The sequence below is a fragment of the Carassius carassius genome, chromosome 4, assembly GCF_963082965.1.
Source record: "Carassius carassius chromosome 4, fCarCar2.1, whole genome shotgun sequence".
Taxonomy (NCBI): Eukaryota; Metazoa; Chordata; class Actinopteri; order Cypriniformes; family Cyprinidae; genus Carassius; species Carassius carassius.
In genome coordinates, this window is record NC_081758.1 from 6115081 (window position 1) to 6141605 (window position 26525).

Here is a 26525-nt window from a genome sequence, read left to right on the forward strand (position 1 = left end):
AAACCTATTGTATATTTTTTAATAAATTACTCACTGTTTAATGAAATGTTAACAAACAGTCAAAGGAAGCTGGGTATCCCCTTCTGTTCTTTTTTTTAACCTGTCTGGCACCTAACACAACATACAGCGGGAGACACAATAGTAGCCTGTGCATTAACCACACACTTTTCACATGCCTAAAGCCTGTGTTATACTTTCCACTTCCTCGAGTCCGCTATGGACCGCTAGATAAGTGTGACGTAGTGTGCGCGGAGGCTCTGAGTGGACGACTGCGTGCCTCTCATTTTTTGTGACCACGCGTACAGCAGGCTTCAAAAGCACCATTGCACATGCACAGGCTGTGTGAAGAAGCCCTTTGCTACTCGAACCTGTACAATCTGTCAATAAAACAATATAAAGACATGCACAGATGGGCAATTGTTTGTTCTCATGTCTGTTTCGGAGCGAACCATCAACCTAAACGTACGGTGGTATAAATACAAGTTGTCCGCTTCCAAGCTGTCTGTGTGCGCCTCCAGATTGCTCATGCGGAAAGTATAACACAGCCTTAAAGATCTCTTGCCTTGTTTTTTATTCCTCTTTTTAAATCTGTAATGGCGGGCATGTCCTGTAGGTGGCACCTAAGCACCTTGCCTGCCACAACATCTTTCACTGTTTGCACTTCTATTGATGCATGTGAGCAAACCCCAGTTTGAGAAACACTGATCTAGAACAACAACTCAGAAGTATGATGTTAATTGCTAATATAATTTGCAATTAAAATGCATTTTTATAAAAAGGTTTGAGCAGTAACGGGCCAGTACAACAGGGTTGTTTAATTGCGAATTAGAAATCGACTTTGACTTAATCAACTACCTTTATTTTAAATTAAAATGCACACATTAAACATCATACTTGTTTCATGAATTTGTCCAATTTAGGGATTGATCATTGTTTCATAGTTGTTACCGATACCTAATTTTAAAGAGAGAAAAGTCACAGGAAACAGCCTTTAGATGAAGGAGATATGAAGGATAGTGCTTACCTGCTGATGTACTCTATTTTTCTCTAATGTCAGGTGTCTGTACACGGGAACCTCCGTTTTATATCATCACAGAGTTCATGACTCATGGAAACCTGCTGGATTACCTGCGTGAATGTGATCATGAGGAGGTCAATGCTGTGGTGCTGCTCTACATGGCCACGCAGATCTCCTCTGCAATGGAGTACCTGGAGAAGAAGAACTTCATCCACAGGTGAGCAAGATGTTCTGCAGTGTAGATGTGACACCTACATAGACGATTGTAGGTGCTACGTTTGTAATAAATCCAGTCAATTGTTATTAAATATTCAATGTCTTGGCTTTTCATACTATTGTTTATAGTAGCTTGATGTGTATAGTTTGAGTTTCTGCCTTGAGCCTTTCTCTCAGTGATGCTTTATCAGACCGAAGGGATTTCACAATAGTTGGAACAGGTTTTATAGCACTTTGACAAACAATAATTAAATTGTCTATATAGGCAGTGGTATCATTCTTTCGGCCTGATTTACAAAAAGAAGCACACAAGATAACTGAATAGCCGTGTTAAAAAGTAAATTTCAGAAACAATTAGAATGTCAGGTCCTTCACAGATAGTTTACAAAATGTATTTATTGTGTTGTTTATACCGTGTCCATTCTAGTCTTATCATTCTAAGAACTAAAAAAATGACTAAACATTACAGGACAAGGATAAGGGACAACATGGTATTTATAGGAAGTGACACGTTTCCAGTTAAGACCTGGTTCTTGTTTCAGGGATCTGGCTGCTCGTAACTGCTTAGTTGGGGAAAACCACTTAGTCAAAGTGGCAGATTTTGGACTGAGTCGCCTGATGACGGAAGAAACCTACATAGCCCATGTAGGAGCCAAGTTTCCCATTAAATGGACCGCCCCGGAGAGTCTGGCCTATAACAAATTCTCCATTAAGTCAGATGTGTGGGGTAAGCAAAAATCAATTAAACACTCACTATTATCTTATGGGTAAAACTAAAATTCTTGCTTGAACTCTTTAGCATTTGGTGTCCTGCTTTGGGAAATTGCCACTTACGGGATGTCTCCATATCCTGGAATTGACTTGTCCCAAGTGTACGAGCTACTAGAGAAAGATTACCGCATGGACAGACCCGAAGGATGCCCAGAGAAAGTCTATGAGCTCATGAGGGCCTGTAAGTAGCTTGTTGGATCACTGTCTACTTTTTGCTCCTTGGATTTTCTTCAAACTAAAGTATTTGAATAAGATGGTTACAATTAAGCAATTAAAGCTGCAAGCAGCGATGAACGGGCCCTCGCACCCTGGCTCACCGGCAGCGAGTGGCTCTAGTAAATAGGTGAACGGTGAGAAATATGCGTTTAAACTCATAAATATAAGTAGAATATATCAATGTTTATTCCATATATGTGCCAATCTTCCTGTTGCCAGCATGTGGCGCTATCACTATAATGGAATATTGGCCTTCAGATGTGTTCAGGGCTGCACTCTTATCGAACATGTGAAGTTTGGGGAAGATCAAACATTTTATGCCTGAGTTACAACAACTTCTTTTGCTGTGGCGAGACATCAAATTTTGTCATTTTTTCCATGGACACGCTCTTTAACAAAAACTCAAGATTGCCACAATTTAACATTACACAGGCCTTTAGATTAGACTGACTACAAAAATACATTAATGTCAAAAAATCTCTAGGAGTAGTTTGTCTCAGCGTAAAATATGTCACTTCCTGTTGCCAGCAGGTGGTGCTATGACTATAATTGAATATGGGCATGTAGATCTGTTAAGGGCAGAAGTCTTATCTAACATGCAAAGTTTGGGGCAGATTGGACATTGTATGTCTGAGTTACAGCAACTTCCTTTTTCATGGCGAAACATCGAAATTTGTCAGGCCGCCAAGGACACGCCCTTTAACGAAACCTCAAGATCTTCGCAATTTAACATCGCAAAGGCCTTTAGATTTAACTGACCAAGTTTGGTGTTGGTCTGAGCAAATCTCTAGGAGGAGTTCGTTAAAGTACAACCCCTGAAAATTGCAAAAACAACGCCAATTTTGCAGAGAAAATTCTAAATAACCGACTTCCTGTTGGAATTCGGATTTCGTACCAAGAGACTTTTTTGTAGGTATTGGTGTGTTACATGTGTGTACCGATTTTTGTACATGTACGTGAAACGGAGCTCGAGGCGCGCTATGTTGAAAGTGTATAGGTAGCGCTATCGAGCCATTTTGCCACACCCGATGGAATATTGGCCTTCAGATGTGTTCAGGCCAGGACTCTTATCACACATGTGAAGTTTGGGGAAGATTGGACATTTTATGCCTGAGTTATAACATCTTTTATTCCCATGGCGAGACATCGAACTTCGTCATGGCGCCATGGACACGCCTTTTAACGAAAACTCAAGATCTTCACAACTTAACATCGCACAGGCCTTTAGATTAGACTGACCACAAAAAAGACATTGATGTCATAAAATTTCTAGGAGTAGCTAGTCGCAGTGTAAAATATGTCACTTCCTGTTGCCAATAGGTGGCGCTATGACTATAACTGAATATGGGCATGTCAACCTGTTCAGGTTCGGAGTCTCATCAAACATGTGAAGTTTGGGGCAGATTGGACATTGTATGTCTGAGTTATAGCAACTTAATTTTTCATGGCGAATCATCGAAATTCGCCAGGCCGAATTTTGCTCCAAGAGTCTTTTTTGTAGGTATTGGTGTGTTACATATGTGTGCCAATTTTGGTGCATGTACGTGAAACACAGCTGGAAGGCTGTTGATTTTCTTAGTATAGGTGGCGCTGTCAAGCCATTTTGCCACACCCTCTTCTGAATCCTATATCAGACGAAAATTTTCACCAGGTTTGACGCGTGTGCAAAGTTTCATGACTTTTTGAGCATGTTTAAGCCCTCAAAAATGCGATTCATTCGGGAGAAGAATAATAATAATAATAATAATAATAATAATAAACAAAGCAGATACAAGAGGGTCCTCGCACCTCGGTGCTCGGGCCCTAATTAATACAGGTCTTTAGTTGCTTTTTAGACTGACGTTAGTGTTTCTATCTTTAGGTTGGAGATGGAACCCTGCAGAGCGGCCTTCTTTTGCTGAAACTCACCAGGCATTTGAAACAATGTTTCAAGAGTCCAGTATCTCTGATGGTAAGATTTTGTCTCTGGAGTTTTAGAGAGATTTGTGTGTACTTTTCTCATAGCTCATCTTTAATCTTCATGGGTTACAGAGGTGGAGAAAGAGTTGGGGAAGAAGGGTAAGAAGCTGACACTGGGTCCAATACAGCAGGCACCAGAACTTCCCACTAAGACGAGGACTCTAAGAAGACATATGGACAGTAGGGATGGTGACAGTCCAGGTAAGTTTTACTTTCCCAATATTCACAGTTAATTCTGAGTTATTTTCTGCAGAGTGGGCGATTGTACTGATAAAGTTTTACCCTTTCCAGATGCAGCAGAGGCTGAGGTGGTAGGGCCCCCGATGCTCCCGAGGCCTGTCCTTGATAGTAACTTGAACGAAGATGATCGCCTCCTACCTAAAGATAAAGATAAGTTCCGAATGAATCCATTCAGTTTAATCAAGAAAAAGAAGAGAACCGCCCCGGCACCCCCAAAGCGCAGCAGCTCCTTTGGTAAGATGGATGGGCACTTGGATCGTAAAGGACAGGTTCCCGACTGCAGAGATGATTTCAACAACGGGGCTTCAACCAGTGATGCCTTGCACAGCATTGACCCTTCCAAACTGATTAGCTCCAACAATACCATGGCTGTCGGGGTCACCAATGGAGCCCCAGTATATCCTGGTCAGCTCTTCCCTTCACATTCACGGAAAAAGGGCACAGGCACAACATCGGGTGGCGGAGGGAAGCTTGCCACAACTCCACCCACAGAGGAAGATCCTATGTCAAACTCCAAGCGCTTTCTACGGTCTTCTTCCGCTTCTAGCATGCCCCCAGGGTCTGAACGCACTGAGTGGAAGTCTGTCACCCTGCCGCGTAACATCCAGTCATCTCACTTTGACTCTGGCACCATTGGAGGCAAGCCAGCTTTACCACGCAAGAAAGCAGATTGCATGCCACGTGGTGGCACCCTTACCCCGCCACCACGCCTTCCCAAGAAAATTGAGGATGCACCTGACGAAGTGTTTAAGGACTCAGAGTCTAGTCCTGGATCAAGTCCTTTGACTCTGACACCTAAGCTCACCCGTCGGCCACATGTGCAGATGGAAAATTCCAAAACAAGTGCCTTGCAAGCAGAGCTGTTCAAGCCCAATGTGCTTCCACCTCTGGGAGCATCTGGTGATGAATGCCGACCTCGTAGGCTCAAGAACTCTTCTGAAGTCCCTGGACAAAGAGACAGAGAGAAGGGGAAGTTTACAAAACCTAAACCGGCTCCTCCTCCACCTCCTGTGTCTAGTGCCAAATCTGGAAAGTCTTCGAGGAATCCCACTTCTGATATCTCTTCGGATACTAAAGTCAAAGGCTTCTCTGAACAAAACCCTTTAAGTCCTGGATCCACAGAACAAGGCAGGGGGACAAGTCTTTCCCAAGAAAGTGGTAAAAAATTGCCAAAAAACACTTCAAAAGTGCAGCCCCCAAAGACCTCTTCGACATCCCCAAGCAGTCAGCTACCAGGGATGGGAACGGGATCGGCTGTTGGTGACCCAGGATCCAACTTCATTCCCCTCATGACGACTCGCCGCTCACTAAGGAAAACACGCCAGCCATCGGAGCGACTCTCCAATTCTTGCATTACACGCGAGATGGTTTTGGAGAGCACGGAGCTCCTGCGAGCTGCCATTGGCCGCATTTCAGAGCAAACCGGCAGCCACAGTGCAGTGTTGGAAGCTGGCAAGAATCTGTCCAAGTATTGCGCAAGCTACGTCGAGTCCATCCAGCAGATGCGCAACAAGTTCACTTTCCGTGAAGCCATCAATAAGTTGGAGAGTAGCCTGCGTGAGCTGCAGATCTGTCCTGCTGCCACTGGGGGAGCCAACACAACACAAGACTTTTCAAAGCTACTTTCCTCCATCAAGGAGATCAGTGACATAGTTCAGAGGTAGCGGAGAAGAGCACAGATGGAACTGATATCTGTGTGTCTGGGGCTTCTCTTGGTTGGCTGTGGCGTGCCATACATTTCCATTGGACCCACCTCAGCTTTTCTCATGCCAAATAGTGGAACATTTAAGAACGATTCAGTGTCTTATTACTAGCAGTGCACAAATGCAGGGGAACCAGTAATGTTGCTCCAGACTCTGTTTGGCGATTTTAAGGTAGCCCAGGTCCAAGCCTTAGTGACTTGATTTTTTATGAGTCTTTGTCTGCAATTCCTTGGCTTTTCTTCTCTCCATTTTCTCAAAGTATTTGTTATAGACAGCATTATCTCAACATTGCAGATGACTGACAGAAAAACACCTCATGTGCCTCACACTTTTCAATCTCTTTAAGGGATCAAAATATATTTTCGATTACATTCATGATCATAGTATTGATAAAGACTTGTTTATTGACGTGTCCAGCTTAGATTTCTTTGTGTGGTTAGTCGAGAAAGGGCTTTGTTGTGAGATGTGAATGGTCCCTGTGATATGAGGAACTTCAAACCGACTGATCAAGTATTGTATGATTGCAACACTGTGCCATGATTGACATTTCACTGATGGGGTCGTTAAGTAGGTTTTCTCACCTTTTCCAGGCCCGTCAAGGGTTTTGAACAAGTGTTCCTACAGCACAATTACTACATACATGCCTTTCCAAAACTACGGTTGCCTTAAAGAGACTCGCTGAACATGAATCATTGGTCAGTGAATGAAACACTACTGTCTCAAGGAGAAAGATTTGGAAGTGAGAATCAGCGCTTCAGAAACAGTATAGGTATAGATGTTTTTGTAATGTCCTCTGTAAGATCTTCAGTTACCACTTGACGTAATTTCAAAGGTTTTCCACACACCACTGACAGAAGTGCTCCAGGATCACGGACTTGACGGAGCAGCTTTATCCAGTGACCACAAGCCATGATTCTAATTGAGGTGATGGGAGTCGAGTCAATGACTATCTTACTAAAACTTTTGTGTTTGTTTTGCTTGTGTAGTTTTCAGTATTAGTTTGTCTTTTCCAACACTTTGCCATTAGACTGCGACGCCTGAGGAAGAGGCCAACCACAAGCTTTTAATTCAACATGGTACTACCAGTGTTGACATTTCATGTTTGTTTTTTTTCTCTTAAAATCATGCCACTATTAAATTTGTATTCAAGCTTCACCCTTTTGTAGACTAATTGCTCATCTTTGTAAATACACATCACTTATTTTTAGTTGATTCTTCCTGTAACCTTGGTGCAATTTTTTTATTGCAAAAAATACAAAGCAATTTTTCTACTTGAACAACGTAATTTGTTTCTGTCAGTGTGTTCATGTTGTCTGCTCTGTGTTCTAATGTGCTTTTGCATATGCATGTGTTTGATCTTCATTTAAAACTTTGACTCAGAATGAAGCAAAAACACATTGTCTACATTTTTATTATCGTCATTAAAATCAAAATGTCAACATTTTAAAATCATATACACACAAGAACAAATTTTCAAACGTTAGCACAGCTCCTTCAAAGTTTATACATATGTACTGTTTTTGTTCATGTCAACAGCAAGGTCTTTCAAATCGCAGATTCAGACAGTTCAAAAGGACTAGTGCCTGCCTTAGATCAGTCAAGATCTGAGCTCCATTTTTAAGACTTTCTGAAGGAGAATTTGCCTTCTGTCTCTTCAGCTGAATGTGTGAGAGTTTGTGATGTATACGCCAAGTGAGAAGTCAGTGCTCTGTTACATCCCCAACAGATACAGCCTTATTTACAGCAGCTGAATCAGATCCGATTTCATATGGTACATACACTGAATTAAGACACAGATGCTGCTTCAGAGGAAGTTTGCGGTGGTGCTGTTAATATACAAGCCAATGCAGTGACTGGAGACATTTCCATCACATTTCGTAGATCTATACAAAAACAGTAGCACTGTTGTAAAACCGTTTGTTTAACTCGAGACTAAACTGCATGTTGAGCTAGCTGAGAATAAACGGTGATAATATTAATGTGAAAAATAATAAGGCAACATGAAATAATGGTGGTGAGGACAGAGGAATGAATGTTGATAGATTGAAGAAGCAGAAAAGGAGATGGGAGCAATTAAATAATCTTTCCGTAAATTGCCTTTGATTCATAAAGCTGTCTGACCCAAACCAACTCTACACTCACACATGCGCTCACATGTGACATGCACGTGATTGCGAGTTTGCAAAAGGAGACGTTTCATTAGATTATAAATCTGGGATCAGTGAAATCAATGCGACCACTGCACATTTACAGATGAAGGAAAAAAATGCAATGCATGATTCTGGCCGCATGTGCATATAAAACTGCGATGCATTATTTTGCACCCTCAACCCAGGTGCTTTTTATCTGAACGCGCATCAGATGGGTGTCCTATAGGTGACTAACACAAACAGATTGATTCTCCTGCACGATTTCACTGCTCTGAATGCGTCACAACCACACTGACACTCGTACGTTTGGAAAAACGGCAGCAGATATGTATTTGATGTTCTTAAAACGATCTTAAAACACAACCCATGCAGCAGCAGCATTATTATGAATCGATGTCAAGTTTGGCCACTTCCTTCAGTATGGGTCTTATTTCTGTGATGTCACATTGTTGGGCTATAAAATCAATCAATAAAAAGAGGCTGAACTGATGAGTGTGATGTGATGAGCAGCGGTGCAGTCAGAGGAAGGTGAAGATGGGAACTTAAGAACACACTGACCAGAGAGAGGATTGACAGATGAAGAGACAAACAGGAGGAGGAAATGAGCACATGATCCTCCCCTCTGCGGTTTCCGCGGCTCTTTGGTACAGGCCGTAGCCGCGAGCGTGTGTGTGATGGAGGAAGAGGAGGATGGTTGTGGTGGAAGGGTGGAGGATGAAGGTCATTAACAGCCACACCCTTCCCTCTGCGGCTGTGGTTCACTGGTGAGCCGGCCGCCCTGCGGCGCTGACGGTTTGTGCTGCACGCCAGACTCTGCCGCGTTCAGATCCAGACTGCCGTCCTGAATGTTCTGGTAGATCTTCTTGGCGGCTTCCAGAAACGCATCCTCCACATTCTCACCTCTGTGACCACAAACACACGGTTAGCATCTATACACTCACATGAGATTAATGGAACAAGAAGAACACATCTAGATAAAAATAAAAGATCAAGACAAACTTGATGGCTTTTTTTTATGTGGTGGCACACTAGCAACATGCTGGAAACATAATAATAACATAATAAAACATGTTAGCAACATGCTAAGAAAAGGTTGAAACACTAGCAACATGGTAAAACATTAAAATACACTAACAACATGCTAAAACACACAAGCAACAAGCTAAAACATGCTAGGAGCATGTCAGCGTTTTGTCAAAATGTTATAAACATGCTATTAGAATGTTATCAATATGTGCTAAATGTGCTTTAGTTAGGAAGGAACATATGAGCAACGTGTGAAAACATTTCAAGCATGTTATTAACATAAATGTGCGAATAACGTGCTATTATTGTAATATTCTATCCATCAGAGACTGCATGGCTTTAAAACTTTCAGACTTAAAATAAGATCAATCATTCTGACCAGGCTTTCCAATTCAATCTCGTGACAGTTCAAATAGATTACATTTGGCTGAACTTGAATCCTATTCATATGCTTTGACATGCTAACAACATGCTTAAACGTTAGGAACATACAAGCATCGTGCTAAAAAAGCAACATATATAAACGTACCAAAATGTTATAAACATGCGGTTATCTTTAGGAATTTTATATCAGGAACATGCTAGCAATGTGTTAAAGCTGGTTGCTAGGGAGTTCTGGGTAGTTGCTATGGATGGATAGAGTATGGAAGAGTAATTGGTGTTATTCTCTGAATATTAATAATAATGTTAAATAGCATATTTCTCTCAAAGGTCATCTCTGAACATTTTTAAAGCATTTGTCTGTAACAATGGGTTTTCTTCATAAATACACGTGTACAGACGGATATGTTTCTGACGTCTGGTTTAGTTCATAAACACATTCTCTGATGACTTATTTGTGATGTTTTCACTGCACACGTCACATCCATAATGCTGGAGCTGCTGGAATAACTCACGTTTTAGCACTGGCCTCCAGGAACAGCAGACCTGTGCACACAAACAAGCGTGAAATCAGAACAGTGTCATGTGATCGGTCATGTGACAGACATACGCTTCACTCACCGTTCTCTTCAGCGAACTGCTTAGCTTCCTCATACGTCACGTCCCGCTGCGCTTCCAGATCCGCTTTGTTTCCTATGAGTATGATCACCTGCACAAACACACCAGAGAAACCTCTCTGAGCCAAACCAACCATAAACCCCACCCTCAACCTGTCAATCACACCCGTGACCGACTGCCTGCTGTTGCTAAACTAGATGTCACAGCTTGGTGAAAGAGGCTGCAAGGTTTTTCATATGTTATCAATACTGTGCAGTGCCCTAAGTCAACAGAGCTCAACCCTGTGAATGCTATGATACAGTGCTAAGACATGACTTATTCATGCAGATGTGGCTGCTAGGCAGCTGGCACAGTGTTTTTTGTGCTTTCAGTGGTTTCTAGGTAGATGCTATCCTATCAGTACACTGCCTGTTAAGCCCAGGACACACCAAGCTGTCCTCACAGAACTAGCAGCGACGAAAGCTGACGGTGTTGCTGCCTCACGTCGACTGCATCTGGACCTAAGCATACTGCACAGACTACTACTGACTGCAAACCAGCATGTGCGTTGTGCACCTGCATGTAAAGAATTAACGGTCTATATCAGTAGGTGTCAAGAGTCTTGCTAGTGGCCCAACATGTTATGTTATGTTACTACAATGCTATAGTGCTGAGACACAACTTATTTATTGGGGATGCACGATAAGTTCAGCTCAATATTTAATGTACATCTTGTCGGTAAAGCGGTTTCTATAATCAGCGGTAAATCTCTACACGTGCGTGATTTCACGTGGAGCAGCATTTACTACACAGAGCCGTTGTTCACTGTCAAGCTGCGCACAACGTGCAAAATATGATCATGGTTTTAGGCAGCCTGTCAGTGAACAGTGGCTCTGTGTAGTTAATGAAATCTGAATCTGAGTGTGAAAATGAGGATAATCTCCAACGAATGGTGCTTTCACACCAAGCAGGAAACGACTGATTGATTGCTATCTGATAATTCACACCTGCACGCTGGATGGAGCCGACCAACAATGCATTTTTCCACAGATACGTAATAATCAAGGAACTGTGCTGTAATATGGCTGCAGCAGTCCCATTTTCAGAGACTGCGTAGTCATAGATGTGATCGACATAAGGAAAAAAAAAGCAGGAAACTATATGGTGCACTTACCCCCCCCCCCACCACACGCACACAGTGACATAATTTATATAGTATGATAATAAATTAATAAAAAATATTGTACTTGTTTTTTGTTTAAATGATTTTTATAAATTAAATAATTAAAAAAGGGAAGAAAAATTTAAATACACATCTAAATTAAATTATTGAACAACAAAAAAAAATCATAAAAGGAGTAATGTGGGAAATATGCTTCAAAGACTGGGCAAAATAGGGATGAAATCCAAAACATCTGTCAATAACTTGCTGCTGAAGTGCACGAAAACTAGCCATTTATTGGGCATTTCTTGTCCTCCCAGATGTTTTGTTTTTCCTTATTTCTATGGTGTCCTTTACATCTATTAAAAATAACATCTTTATTTGCCTCTATATTTTTGAAAGGTATCTTTTCTTGTGTTTTTGTTCAGCCATTTTGTCAGTGCTTTATTATAGACTTCTATGATTGCTAATTCACAACAGAAGACGATTATTAGGTTAAACGTTCAGAATACGATTCCATAGGTTATATTTCAGCACGAATTTCGCGAATGGACAGCGACTCTTAAGTAGCACGTAGAACACGTTCATGTCAAGTAAAGTTTTTGGGAAAAGCGCGTGGAATTGCGGCGAGCGTTTATAACCTAGCACGTTGAGAGCGCTCTTCAGAGCTAAGATACATTGTTATCGGGAAACTCGACCCAGATCAGATTTAAGCATTCATTAAAGTGAATCGGTTCAAAGGAGTCATTAGTTCGCAAATCGGATGAGTCATTAGTGGACAGATATGCTCATATGCTCCGTGCATATAACGTTACTCCCAAATATATTTTTAGGTCGCACAGATTAAATTTCAGGAGCATATGCAACAAAAATGTTGGCAATTTCGAGCCTTGTAGAAGCTGCTAAACTTTCTAGCTAGAAGTAAGCAATAACCAACATGCCGTTACTTTGCTAAGTTAGCCCAGAATCGTTTAACATTAATGTTATGGAATCATGACAAAAGTGATCAATTGATTGGTTAAATTTTACTAGACCTGAAAAATGAAAGACAATATATTGGATTTGCTTACATGAATCACCCGTGTTCACGGTCTTCGTCAGTCAACTGAAGCTGTTCACATGAGTAGATGGTTGGGTGTGTGCGCATTCAGAACGGTGCGCGTACACTTTGAACTTTCATTTGTGACAAATTATTGGACTACTTGCGGAGTGACATGACGACATGATTCAAAGGCAATTGACGTTACAAAAATACAAAAAACGTTGACAGCGGTGAGCGATCATTATGTTTACCAATACCCGACCCATCGCAACCGCCTACACCCCCGATCTTTCATTTTCTGCTGGTCTTAGTACACGATATAACTACAGAAGAGTCAAGTCTTAAACAGGGAATATCGAAACTCATTTGTCATTTTTGAACACGATGCTACTGGTCTAATAGTCAATGGTCAATTATGTATGCTAAGCTATGCTAAAAGTGCTATCCCCAGACCCGGAGATCGGCTGATGGATTCAAAAACGATAAAACTCAATTTATTAACTCTGGGGGAGTTGGAGAATGAATTTCCAAAAATAGTGTAGTGTTTCTTAAATGAAGTTCTAAAGAAAGCTCCGTGCATACAGGAGAGAAAATCAATTGACACACAGGACTAAATAAATCCTTGCTTTTTCATGCCGCAAATGATCGTGCCTGGTGTGAATTGTTTTGATTCAAACCCATCATTGCATTGAACATTCCTGCCAAATTTTTGCAATCAGTGTGAAAAGACTTTGCTTGTACTCACAGTATTGGGGTTGGTAAGGTTTCTGGCATCAGTCAGCCAGCTGCTGAGGTGGTTGTATGTGCTTCTCCTGTATGACACACAGACAGAGCATGTGTTTCCATCGCTAGAGACAACAGCAGCATGAGCACCGCGTCACTCGGCTGACGTACCTGGTGATGTCATAGACCATCAGCGCTCCAGCCGCTCCTCTGTAGTAGCTGCGCGTCACGGCCCTGAAGCGCTCCTGACCTGCCGTGTCCCAGATCTGCAGCTTGATCTTCTGACCGCTCACCTCGATGATCCTGGTGCCGAACTCCACGCCGATGGTGTGCGGACAGTCGGCCATGACTGAGGAGAGCAGAGCGTTCATGGTGAACACCAACAACAACTACTGACTCACACCAGAATCACATTAGCTTCATCACTGATGAAACTCAACACCAACACTGTTACTGAACTGAACTGATCTAAATAATAGCACTATTGTCTTCTGTAGAGCTGCTTTACAGCTGAAATTTACATCATTGATTCTGTTCTGATTTTCCTGTTTATTACTGTGAAGCTGCTTTGAAAAATGAGGGTTAAAAAAATGAGAGGGTGAAGTGAAACTGGTCAACCTATCTAGATTTTTAACTTTATGAATCTTTTTTTTTTTTTTTTTTTAAGACAAAACTCACTTGTGTTATAAAGGAGTTATTTGTAATCTTAAATTGTATTTATTCGAATTCAGGGTTTACAATGTGATTCAAAGGCAAGGTCAGAGAGAAGTCTGTCGTTTCAATTATAATCGATATAATTTATAAATGAGTTTGATTAAACATTACCAGGTCAAAACAAAAAAGGAAGATATGTACAGATGAACTGTCCACAATAAGATCTATAACATGCATTTGAAAAACAAATTACCATTTCATGCATCCCTAGATTTAATTGTCTCTTGATGTAAACTTACTAGAATCTTTTTGAAAACGTTGTTGTGTATACATGAAATTTTTTTTTTTTAAATGCAAGGGAAAAACATTTAGTTTTTTGACTACATCATTGTTGTGTAATCGTAGCCTCAGTCTGTGTGTAGGACACCATGTTAACTTTAGAACAGCTCAGATCTTACCACTGAGAGGAACTTCAGAAGGATGTCAGCATTAGGAAAGTGTGTCTGAATCTGCATGTATTCCCATTAGTGTGAGATTATATGTTTGTAGTGCACATTTCCGTGTGAAGATACCATACGAAACTATTAGTGAATGATTGGATGTTTAAAACTCTACTGGACTGCCAGCAAACCCTCATGTTACCCAAATAACCATTCTATCTGGCTCAAGATGTTGATCTAGCATGCTGAAGGAGAGGCCTGACAATCACTCATACTTACATTTCTTCTCTGTGAACTGGTGCAGTAAGCAGGACTTCCCTACGCCCATGTCTCCTGTGAAGAGAGAGCAGACATGAGAGCCTGACAACTCACGACTGAATGCTTCACTGCTGCCGATACACTCACCGATGATGATGTACTTGAAGATGTAGGAGTAGTTGTAGGGTGCAGTGGCCATTGCCGCTCTGAAACAGACAGACACACAGTAAAATATACAGTATAGTTACTATACTAACATTTACAGTGAAATCTTTTGGAAAAACATGCATTAAGCAACTTTCTGAACAAGACTGCTGTCTGTTAACATTGACAGTCCGATAACCTGCCTGACATTCAAATCCCAGAAGTCACACACTGCCATCAAAAACAATGGAAGACTCTTTCATTTCTAACAGGCTTCATGTAAGTCATTTTGTTCACACTCATCAAATTGTTGAGTTCTTTGAGATACAAGTTCAATAAAGGCTTGATATCAGATCTGTTCAGAGGTTTTCTACACTACAGCACTGAAATGTCTGTTGTTTCTGAAGGTGGCGCTGTTGTTTCTAGGGACCGGTGTTGAAGTCATTAACAGCACATGAAGCATCATGTGACTCCAGCGCTGACAGTAAATGTGATGTGTGTCCATTTTAGACACTCTTCTTAAAACAAATGTAGTGTATGTTACAGAGTTATTAAGTTTGCAGGGCTATATTTTTGAGTATTAGTCTATTAATGTGTGTTGCATTAATACAAATTTATACAAATAGACAATTTATAAAATACAAACCTAAAAAAATAAGTCTGATAGTACTTTTTAAATTATTATTATTAGATTTAAACCAGAGCTGAACAAAACAGAGATAGGAAACTAATTCTGTCAGCACTACCTACATATAAGATGAAGACCTAACATGGCCTACACAGTAATACCCTAAATATGTGTCCTTCACAATTTAAAAAGGTCTGATATTACTAATGTAAAGTCACCAGAATGCTATGGCATTGGATTTCCGTGTGAACTTTCAGTTTTTTAAGACTTTACTTGAGAAGGAAACTGATTGATAAAGGGTGTATCACTTCTTATACTTCTTCGGTGGACCTAAAAGCTTGGCTTATTGAATATCAGATCCCTTTCTACGAAAAACACTTTTTGTAAATAATATGATCACTGATCATAATATAGATGTGCTCTGTTTGACAGAAACCTGGCTAAAACCTGATGATTACATTATTTTAAATGAGTCCACCCCCCAAGATCACTGTTATAAACATGAGCCGCATCTAAAAGGCAAAGGGGGAGGTGTTGCTTCAATTTATAACAATGTTTTCAGGATTTCTCAGAGGGCAGGCTTCAAGTAGAACTCATTTGAAGTAATGGTGCTTCATATAACATTATCCAGAGAAACAAATGTTAATGATAAATCCCCTGTTATGTTTGTACTGGCTACTGTATACAGGCCACCAGGGCACCATACAGACTTTATTAAAGAGTTTGGTGATTTTACATCCGAATTAGTTCTGGCTGCAGATAAAGTTTTAATAGTTGGTGATTTTAATATCCATGTTGATAATGAAAAAGATGCATTGTGATCAGCATTTATAGACATTCTGAACTCTATTGGGGTTAGACATCACGTTTCAGGACCTACTCATTGTCGAAATCATACTCTAGATTTAATACTGTCACATGGAATTGATGTTGATAGTGTTGAAATTATGCAGCCAAGTGATGATATCTCAGATCATTATTTAGTTTTGTGCAAACTTCATATAGCCAAAATTGTAAATTCTACTTCTTGTTACAAGTATGGAAGAACCATCACTTATAACACAAAAGACTGCTTTTTAAATTATCTTCCTGATGTAACCAAATTCCTTAGCATGTCCAAAACCTCAGAACTTGATGATGGAACAGAAACTATGGACTCTCTCTCTTCTAGCACTTTAAATACAGTTGCTCCTTTACGCTTAAGGAAGGTTAAGGAAACCAGTATGACACCATGGTATAATGAGCATACTCGCACCCTAAAGAGAGCAGCCCGAAAAATGGAGCGCAGCTGGAGGAAAACAAACTAGAGGTATTTCGTATTGCTTGGCGGGAAACTAACCTATCCTACAGAAAAGCATTAAAAACTGCTAGATCCGATTACTTTTCTTCTCTTTTAGAATAAAACAAACATAACCCCAGGTATTTATTCAATCTGTTTTTGGGATTCCTTTTTTAATCTAATATTTACTTTGTTCAATAACAGAAAAAAAGACAACTCTTGACGTGAAAAATAAAATAAACAGAAGGCGACGACGGGTATAATATCAACACTGGTAAATGTTTCCTCCACAGACCAGACTGTCTCAGACATTTTTATTTTGAATGTATCGTAGCTGTTCAACTTACTTGGCTGTAGGGCTGTCAAAAAAAAAAAATTGAATTTCGAATATTCATCGAATTTTTTATAAAAATCCACAATCGGATACAAAAATGTTACATTCGAATTTTAGGTGTCCATTAAGGAGGCTGCTTTAAGGCCCGCCCCGGGCATACTTCATATTTTTCTAGAGAGAGATATATTCTATCACCATTGTACTCGCGTCTCGCACAACAAAGCCGCATGTTTAGAAAGCCATGTAAAATTAAGGTGGGTTAAAAAAATTTCAAAAACATCTCTAGAGACTTCATGTTGGGTTTTTCCAGACATGGGGACTTGTGACTCAGTGACTTGGACTCGAGTCAACTCGAGTCGCTATTTTTATGACTTGTGACTTGACTTGACAAAAAATAAAATACTTGAGACTTGACTCGGACTTGGAAGTTAAAGACTCGGGACTTGACATGAGACATGATGACTTGAATGACTTGAGTGTTAATCACATCATGTTTTCAGTTTGAATATAAAATATATAAATTATTTTTAAAAAATAAAGTTGATTACTCAGCTGGAGCGCAGGCTGAGAATAGCGTTGTCATGACTGGATCAGGACACTATCATCAGTCATGCTCTCTCGTACCTTACGCACACCACGCCCACTTAGATCAGACATCACATCAACATGTCAGCCGGAGGGGTACCGAGGGTCATCGCTTTTGTCTTCAATAATTTTTTGCAAGATGGCAAAAGAAGAACAGCACTTTGCAAGACAAATCTCGGACAGCCAGACGACAACCTCCAATTTCGTCCGTCATCTGAAGAGCCATTCTGCCCAGTAAGTGCTTGTCAATTTGTTAATGTTATCTGGTTAGTTGGTAGTTAGCTAATGTAGCCATTAAAGGTTGTATCAGCGATTTCAGGCACAAAAAAGGCCCAAACATAAATGATCACATTCATCTAATCTTTCCTTAGGGGCCCTTCACATGTCGCGCCTAAAACGCGTGGAAAATGCTAGGCGCGCAGCTTTCTCCTTCTTTCCAAAAGCGCTCGGGCAGTTGCGCCCCTGAGGCGTCTGCCGTTGCTAAGCAACCATGACGTGGTCTCTCCATGAAGACGCAAAATGGATTTGCAGCACTAAAAATCGCTTGCAGTAGCTCTGCTACTAAATTTATTTCAAACATGGCAATCCATATACAGCTATGATCAGCTGTTCCTTCATCTTGGCTGAGCTTTCAACGTTGTTACGGGAAAGGATGAAGCTGATTGGTTAGTTATTGTCACATGACCTGCGGTGCGCTTGCGGCATTCTGAAAAGTTGAGATGTTTTTAACTGGATGCGGTGCGGACGCGCCTGGAAAAAACGAGCGCATCGCACCCCGTGCGCGTCGCTTCCATTAGTTCCATTAGTTAATGCATTGAGCATTGTAGCCAATCACAGACATGTCTGTTGAACGCATTGGCCAATCAGACACATGCAAATGAGTCGCTGTGCTGAAGATGTTTTTTGTTTTGCGCGAGCTCACCCCATGGTGGGATAGGCCACATCGTGCTCGGCTTGCAGACAAGACTCTCTCGAATCTTATATTTTGCAAGTGCAATACATTGTAAAAGAGGTAATGACTTATGGATATACTCTGAGTGTGTGTGTGTGTGTGAGAGAGAGAGAGAGAGAGAGAGAGAGAGAGAGAGAGAGAGAGAGAGAGAGAGATAGGAGAAATGTAACAAAGTTTAATGTCTAATAGAGTTATTAGAGTCCCATATCTGGGTTTTTCCCCATCCCACTGCTTCTCAAGTTTAAATTTAAAATGTACTGTGTGGCTTTCACCCCTTTGTATTAAACTATGCATGCACACATGATGCTGTTTTATTCATAGTTCTTTAAGCTACTTAATTATAATTGGTTTATAAACATCATTTTAAATATTATGCACGTTTTTCACAGTCATATATGCTTAGAATAAACATGCATTAGTAATATTTAGCCAAATGCACCATCTTGTGTTCTCAGAAGAGAAGCCAAAAGCTTTTCTTCACCCTAACTAAAATTATGCATTTTAAATTCGATTATAATTCGAATTTTGATAATATTTAATTGGCAAATTCGAATTTACTTTTTCAGCCATTTTGACAGCTCTACTTGGCTGTTTGATCAAATAGCGAGTATACATCTGTAACTGTACCTGACAGTCCTTAGAACTGTTTGGCCTGAAAATAAAACAACATCTGTATTCAAGCATGAATGAAGACCGTTTCACAGGGGATGCCAGGAGTTAAAAGTAAAAAAAAGGAAAAGGATTATTTGAATCTCAAAACTGAATATCGAATCCCAACACACCAAATGAATATTCAAAAAATCAAAATATTCTGGTCCAGCCCTAGTTAAGTTTCCACAGTCTGTGATGATTTTGGGTGAAAATTCATCTGCTGGTGTTGGTCCATTGTGTTTTTTGAAAACCAAAGTCACTGCAACCGTTTACCAAGAAATTTTAGAGCACTTCATGCTTCCTTCTGCTGACCAGCTTTTTGAAGATGCTGACTTCCTTTTCCAGCAGGATTTGGCACCTGCCAAAAGCACCAAAAGTTGGTTAAATGACCATGGTGTTGGTGTGCTTGACTGGCCGGCAAACTCACCAGACCTGAACCCCAGAGAGAATCTATGGGCTATTGTCAAGAGGAAGATGAGCAACAAGACCAGAACATGCAGATGAGCTGAAGGCCACTGTCAAAGAAACCCGAGCTTCCATACCACCTCAACAGTGCCACAGACTGATCACCTTCATGCCATGCTGAATTGAGGCAGTAATTAAAGCAAAAGGAGCCCCTACCAAGTACTGAGTACATTTACAGTAAATGAACATACTACGAGACTTACCGTATTTTCTGGACTATAAGTTGCACTTTTTTTTCATAGTTTGGCTGGTCCTGCGACTTATAGTCAGGTGCGACTTATTTATCAAAATTAATTTGACATGAACCAAGAGAAATGAACTAAGAGACATGAACCAAGAGAAAACATTACCGTCTCCAGCCCGCGAGAGGGCGCTCTATGCTGCTCAGTGCTCCTGTAGTCTACACTGAAGACATAGAGCGCCCTCTCGCGGCTGTAAACGGTAATGTTTTCTCTTGGTTCTAAATAAATGCTACTTATAGTCCAGTGTGACTTATATATGTTTTTTTCCTCATCATGATGTATTTTTGGACTGATGCGACTTATAGGCTACGTTCACACTGCAGGGCTTAATGCTCAATTCCAATTTTTTTTAAAAATTAAATTTTTTTGCAAGGCCGTTCACATTTCCAATTAAATGCGACCTTTTGTGATCTCCTGTGTGAACGTGAAATGACCCAGAAGTGATCCGCATGCGCAGAAGAGTACTCAATGGCCAACGACGTCACTCGTTGTTTGCAGAAGTAGCTAAACATGGATGTCAACAACAGTGTAGTCAACAGCGGAGCTCGTTTAGCAATATTAAAGTTATTTAAGCAGCATCGTCCTCCATGGTTGTTGTTTATCTTCTCATTCCCCCCTACTTCAACGCAGAATTATAACGTTTGTAGCATATCAATGACGTACGGGTCGGATACATGTGACCTGGCCGTTCAGACGGAGGTTGCATTTCAAAAGATTGGATACGTATCGGATTTAGGACCACATACCCAAGTGGCCTGGGTCGCATTTGAAAAGATCGGATTTGTGTCGTTCAGACTGTCATGAAAAGATCAGATACAGGTCGCATAGGGGCAAAAAAATCGGGATTGGGTCGTTTTAGCCTGCAGTGTGAACGTAGCCATACTCAGGTGTGACTTATAGTCCGAAAAATACGGTACTACAGCATACTGCCAACAGTAATTGAGTACAAAATATATTTCTGTACAGCATGTAATAATTATGCAGTAAAATAGTACATCTGAACTGGGATTATTAAAAGAAACTGAACCATCTGACATCTTGTTTCGAAAGAACATATTTGAAATATTTCACGTCTTTAATTCCATTCATTATTTGTAGCGTGCCTGCCATCCCATAATCACAATAAGTTCTGTGCTTTGTTACTTTTATTCGGAAATAAATCATCAGCTTTCAAATTCTGTCCATTTAAATCACAAAATACAAACTATAAATGTTTTTAAGCCACAGAATGATTCCAGTAAAACACAAAATGTCACGTAAAGTCACAATTACCTCAAGTGCATATACCAGCATTGCATATATTTATTTATTTGTGAATTCACGATAGCATTATGATTTGTTATGATTTTTAATTAATTTCAAATCTGTGGGGTGATCTGAAGAGGGCTGTGCACAGGACACGCCCTCACAATCTGACAGATTTGGAGAATTTTTGCAAAGAAGAGTGGGCAAATATAGCCAAGTTAAACCCCCCACCCAACCCACCCCTGCATTTTAACAGGGGTGTGTAGACTTCTGATATCCACTGTACACTTACTGCATGTACTGCGTACAACTAATATGCAAGCTTAATACTAGTGGTAATGGACTTACAAAATACTAATTTAGAAAAATGTACCCTACCATACCATACCGATGGACAGATTACTGTTGAATTCATTTCACAAGGCTGTTTGTCATGACTCATGACCACGTAAACGATGCTTCAGAGCTAAAATTTAGGCTTCATATTAGAGTTAATGGTCTAACAATATAATGGTCTCCAATTTCAAACAGCTTTTACTGCACCAAGCTTTTCAAATGACACTTCAAATTCACATAGCTATATAAATGACTTGGCTAATGGTTTAAAGAAACGGTACTACAGTAAAATGTCCAAAATTTGGATTTCGTTAAACTATTACTTCTGGTGCTTAGCTTTAACACATCCAGGAAAGGGAGCTTCTGTTGTGTTGCAGCTTGTTCCTGTTATGTTTTGGCGATTTTGTTGCATTATGCACTAATAGGCCACCATAAGAGGTTTCTACATGACGTAGGCCTAGATTTAAAAAAAATGGATTTATATAATATTTTCAAATTGATTCATTTCCAATGATTTATCACTGGAAGCAACGTTTACATAAAGCAGAAACACTATTATTAGTATAATTTATTAGATATTTATAGCATTATTTATATCAGTATTTCAAATAAGAGTGTTTGAAAGCACAATTATGTAATATGTGATCAGTGAATACGATGAAGTTTCACTGGTAAACTGGTAAGGAATACGACTATTATCATATATCAATAGAACCCGACCGATATATCGGCTGGCCGATATTATCGGGCGATATAAGGTAATTGCATTTAAATCGGCATCGGCATTTATAACGGCCGATGAAACATGAGAAACAGAGTCTCATGCTTCACTCATGTTATGAGTGTTGCATAGTTGGCCCACCAGAGGGAGCTCTGCAGCTCCAGAGTTAACAACAGCGCCAGAAGTCCACTACAGAAGAAAGCGATCAGTCAAGCCACGGAGATGTAACTTACTGTTTTGACGGTGAGTCTGTCGTTCGTCATGTGAAATGATTGTAGATTTAGTTCATACCCTGTATATAAAAACTGTGTGGTAGTTCTAGCTAACGGTCCTATCATTATTAGGGATGGGCGTTTTCCACAAATATCACATTCGAATATTTGAGCTCACAAATAACGAATATTCGAATATTCGTTTATTTAAATTAAGTTTAATGAGTCAGACGTTATTTTTCAGCAACATTTGTTTTCGTCATTTTGAACAAGCTTACAATAAGCTTGAACATTACACATCGTGTTTTGTAGCTGAAAACCTTTAACAATGCGTGCAAACAAACAAAAGTACAGATTAAAAGCAAAAAAAAAGTGAACAAAGAAAAAACGTAAAGCAGCCTGCAGCAATTAGGCTATTGTACACTTAACTTTTAAACTGTCAGCAAATCTTTTTTGCTTTTTTTTCTATTGTTTCAAATGTTCTTGTTAAGAAATACGGGCATGTAAACATGATTGGGGGAAAGTCGGCTCCTTAGTCTGTTAACAATAAGGCCGGCCGCAGAGATAACGCGCTCTGACGACACAGACGTAAGCGAATACGTTTTGTGAAGCGCTTCGTTTTTTCGTTTCACCACTGAATGGGATCCTCATCTGGTGGAATACATGGCTCCAGCAAGAACTGTTCCCACTCGTCTCGGCTGGACTCTCTGTAATCATCGCTGGAGAACTGGCTCAGCCTTTTCCGACGAGTGGGCATTGCATCTTCTTCATCGTTGGTGACAGCGGCTGCATCCGCACCACTCGCATCAAGGAAAATGTTCTCATAATGTTCAAAAAAGTTTTTTTTTCTTACTTCTCTCATGTTTTCATCGAGAAACCTGAGATGTTTGTGCCGAGGGTCTAGGGCAGACGCGAGAAGAGGAGTTTTCACTGCATTCTCCAAGTTAGCGGTGTTTATTCGTTGCTCGAGAGATGCTGCAACAATGTTCTTGGATCACTTTCTGTGATTCTCCACGGCATATTTGAAGTACTAAAAGACCGCAGTTCTTTTAGGGGGCGTTCACATATCGCGTCTTTTGCATGCTCAAGTTCGTTATTTCCAATGTAGGCGCGCGGAATGTGCGCTCATAATGGAAGAGACGCGGTCGCGATGCGCACGCGGTGCGACGCAGTCCCGTTTTTTCCAGGCGCGTCCGAACAGCATCGAGTTAAAAACATCTCAACTTTCAGAATGCTGCAAGCGCACCGCAGGTCATGTGACAAGAACTAAACATTCAGCTTCATCCTTTCCTGTAACAACGTTGAAAGCTCAGCCAAGATGAAGGAACAGCTGATCATAGCTGTATATGGATTGCCATTTTGAAATAAATTTAGTAGCAGAGCTACTGAAAGCGATTTTTTTTGTGCTGCAAATCCATTTATCCTTTGCTGAAATTTCCGCGTCTTCATGGAGAGAACGCGTCGCCTCAGGAGCGCTTCTGCCCGAGCGCTTTGGAAAGAAGGAGAAAGCGGAGCGCATAGCCTTTTCCACGCCTTATTAGGCGCGATATGTGAATGGCCCCTTAATCATTCATTAATTATTTTTTGCTTGCATACACCTTCAAATATGCCGTGGAGAATCACAAAAAGTGACCAAATTAGGTTTTATTGTGAACTTTTTTTTTTTTTTTTTTTTGCGAAATTCGAATATCATTTTTATTTATCGAATAATTAGAGCAGAACGAATATTCGAATGTTCGACTATCCGTGCACATCCCTAATCATTATCACTTCTAAATATTCTGTAACATCACTTACAGCCGCTAATGCATTGCTATATTAGATTAGCCACAAAGCTAATACCATGTTTATCAGTGGAAGAGCGCGAACGTTAATAGGAGGTCAAACTATAACGTTAGCGTTTAACTTATTCTTATTCTATTGCGGTGTGTTTCCCACATAATGACTGCGAAATTGGGCCTTTCACACAGGACGCGGTATGCACGGCGCTTTCCGCTGGGTTCAGCGTTGCCCTTCAGATACAACGCGATTTGCGCTGCGCTATGGCGTAGGCGGGGTTTTAAAAACGTTTAGCGGGAGCTCTTTCATAGTCTGTTCCTCCACCTTTCGGTCAGCAGCAAACATGTATCTGTCCCGTTGTAAGAAGCGAGCGCTAGCGCTAGTCCTGCTGATGAGAATTAAGAGAGAAGCAAGGAAGAAGAGGCTACCCTCAGGTCCAGAGAACAATTTGGTGAATTCAGGCTGGTTACGTTACTCTAACGCTAATAGCTTCCTTTTTAGTAGGCCCCTTAAATGCTTGCTATTAACTTGTTTGAAGGTGGTTCTTCTCAAAATTGACAGCGGTGTGTTCATGACACTAACGTTAACCATTCAACTTCGAATTGATTCCGTAATCTTCCGGTAATAGTAGGCAAGACGATGTTCTGTGAGAGCAAATATAGTGTAGTTACAGTAACTACAGTAGGTGCGTCAGAAATGTTTAAACCAGAGGGGACATGTAAATAAATGTGAGCTGAACAAGCTTTTTTTTTTTTTTTTTTACATATTGTTTCAAAGCAGCTTTACAGACATAACAGGAAAATGTTGAAATAATATTGTTAAATATAAGTAGGTAATACCTATTGTTTGACAAATAAAAAAATATATATATTTCTCATTTTTGCCTATGTAGGAGATCCCAGTTTATTATTATTATAATTCTAAGGATGACATGAGTAATGATACATGGTGATATTATTAATACACATGCTTATTCTTTCTCTGTCTCTCTTTCTGCCTACAGATGGCTGAAAAAGGTGAATGCTGTAGCAGCAAAGTGTGGGACTACTTCTGCAAATACTTTAACTTTAGTATTATAATTTATTTACAGTACACACACAGACTGTTAAAACCAGCTTCAACTGGAAGAAAGTAAAAGTGTTAAATGTTTAAAACCAGACTGTTTTTTGATCATTAAAAAATATATACTTTTGATGTGCAATTGTTTAGTCATTGGGACTGTAATCTAAGGCTTTTTTTTTTTTTTTTACATAATCCCTTCTGGAAAATGGTTTATACAGCCCACATACATAGAACAGGCAGATATTTTGCTATTGAATGTTGTGTAAGTGCAGTTTATAGGAAATGGGTCTAATATCCAGATTATTTTTAAAATCAAAATATCGGCTTATAAATCGGCTCTTTTCGAGTTAATATCGGCAACGGCCCCCAAAAATCCATATCGGTCGGGCTCTATATATCAACAGTGTGTCATGAGTGTGAGAACAACAGAAGAAACTGTCAGACTCCAGTCCGAGCATAACACACACACACACACACACACACACACACAGAGAGAGAGAGAGAGAGAGAGAGAGAGAGATGCTCAGCAGGACAATCTGACTGTCACTCTTAACACACCTTCATCATCCTCATCTTCATCACAGCTATCACAGTGTAAATCAGAGGACTGACAGCAACTGTCCTGATAGAAACACTCACACTTACGCGTGTGTAGCATCATTTAAAGGCGCTGTACTGAGCGTGAAACTGTCCCATATAAACAAATCTCTATCAGCTGAGTGGGTGTCGCTACTCTTCGTGTCAGATAAAGCTCACAAGAACGACACTACAGTAACACACAGCGCTCACATTAACACACTGACCAGCTAACTGTCGGATTTCGCCTTGTTTGAGAAATATTTCACGTGTTCTATCATTTTATGGTGATTTGGAGCTGCTAGCGGCTAGCTAGTGTGAGCGGCTAACGGCTGATTCTTTCGGGGCTCCGGATTGAATTTAACACTGAACGGACGCGCCCTGTGGAGTGACGCGCGTGAGAGTGGAGTGTGAGCGCGCGGCGTAATTCTATATCATGCATGTTCTCACCTGTAGTCGTTTGTGTTTGCTGTAAATCAGTGTGTTCAGGTGGTGATTATCCGGATCCTGGTCAAGATGGCGGCGGCACAAAGACTGACGCAGTTCCCCGGCTCACCTGCGGGCGGCGCCAGAGGACGTGCGCTTCACTGCACTCGGCGTGACCCGCAGCGGGCGCGCGCTCGTACACAACCCCATGCGTCCGAATGTTCATACTATGGATATGGAAAAATAAGGTGGAACACGCGAGGAAGAAATCTTTAATCCAACCAAATTCCAAAAAGGTTTGAACGGGTAACACGTTTATACGGTAACTTGAA

At 40.5% G+C, this 26525-nt stretch overlaps 2 protein-coding genes across 3 annotated transcripts in view; one reads left to right on the plus strand and one right to left on the minus strand.

Annotated features, from left to right (window-relative positions):
- The window catches only part of abl1 (c-abl oncogene 1, non-receptor tyrosine kinase), a 61004-nt gene extending 53601 nt beyond the window's left edge, over nt 1-7403 (plus strand). For both annotated transcript variants that reach the window (XM_059545637.1, XM_059545646.1), the window contains exons 6-11: nt 1058-1235; nt 1777-1961; nt 2034-2186; nt 4083-4172; nt 4253-4381; nt 4472-7403. In XM_059545637.1, coding sequence (XP_059401620.1) covers nt 1058-1235; nt 1777-1961; nt 2034-2186; nt 4083-4172; nt 4253-4381; nt 4472-6084 — 2348 coding nt within the window. In that variant the 3' untranslated portion in view covers nt 6085-7403. The remainder of the gene's footprint in view (nt 1-1057; nt 1236-1776; nt 1962-2033; nt 2187-4082; nt 4173-4252; nt 4382-4471) is intronic.
- Nucleotides 7404-7520: 117 nt separating this feature from the next.
- Nucleotides 7521-26387, minus strand: rab14l (RAB14, member RAS oncogene family, like). Its single transcript, XM_059545654.1, has 8 exons — nt 26218-26387; nt 14704-14762; nt 14578-14631; nt 13376-13553; nt 13227-13293; nt 10302-10389; nt 10196-10226; nt 7521-9175 (listed from the first exon to the last, which is right to left on the minus strand). The coding sequence occupies exons 2-8, from the start codon at nt 14753-14755 to the stop codon at nt 8998-9000; spliced, it is 648 nt and encodes a 215-aa protein (XP_059401637.1). The 5' UTR covers nt 14756-14762; nt 26218-26387; the 3' UTR covers nt 7521-8997.
- Nucleotides 26388-26525: the final 138 nt, after the last annotated feature.

What these genes read in the sequence shown, in the direction of transcription:
- rab14l (XM_059545654.1), bottom strand. Translation starts at nt 14,755, where the DNA reads ATGGCCACTGCACCCTACAACTACTCCTACATCTTCAAGTACATCATC. An exon ending in CTTCAAGTACATCATCATCG is followed by an intron (nt 14,632 to 14,703) that starts GTGAGTGTATCG and finishes CTCTCTTCACAG; the next exon opens with GAGACATGGGCGTAGGGAAG. An exon ending in CTGGAGGCCAGTGCTAAAAC is followed by an intron (nt 9,176 to 10,195) that starts GTGAGTTATTCC and finishes TTGTGGTCACAG; the next exon opens with AGGTGAGAATGTGGAGGATG.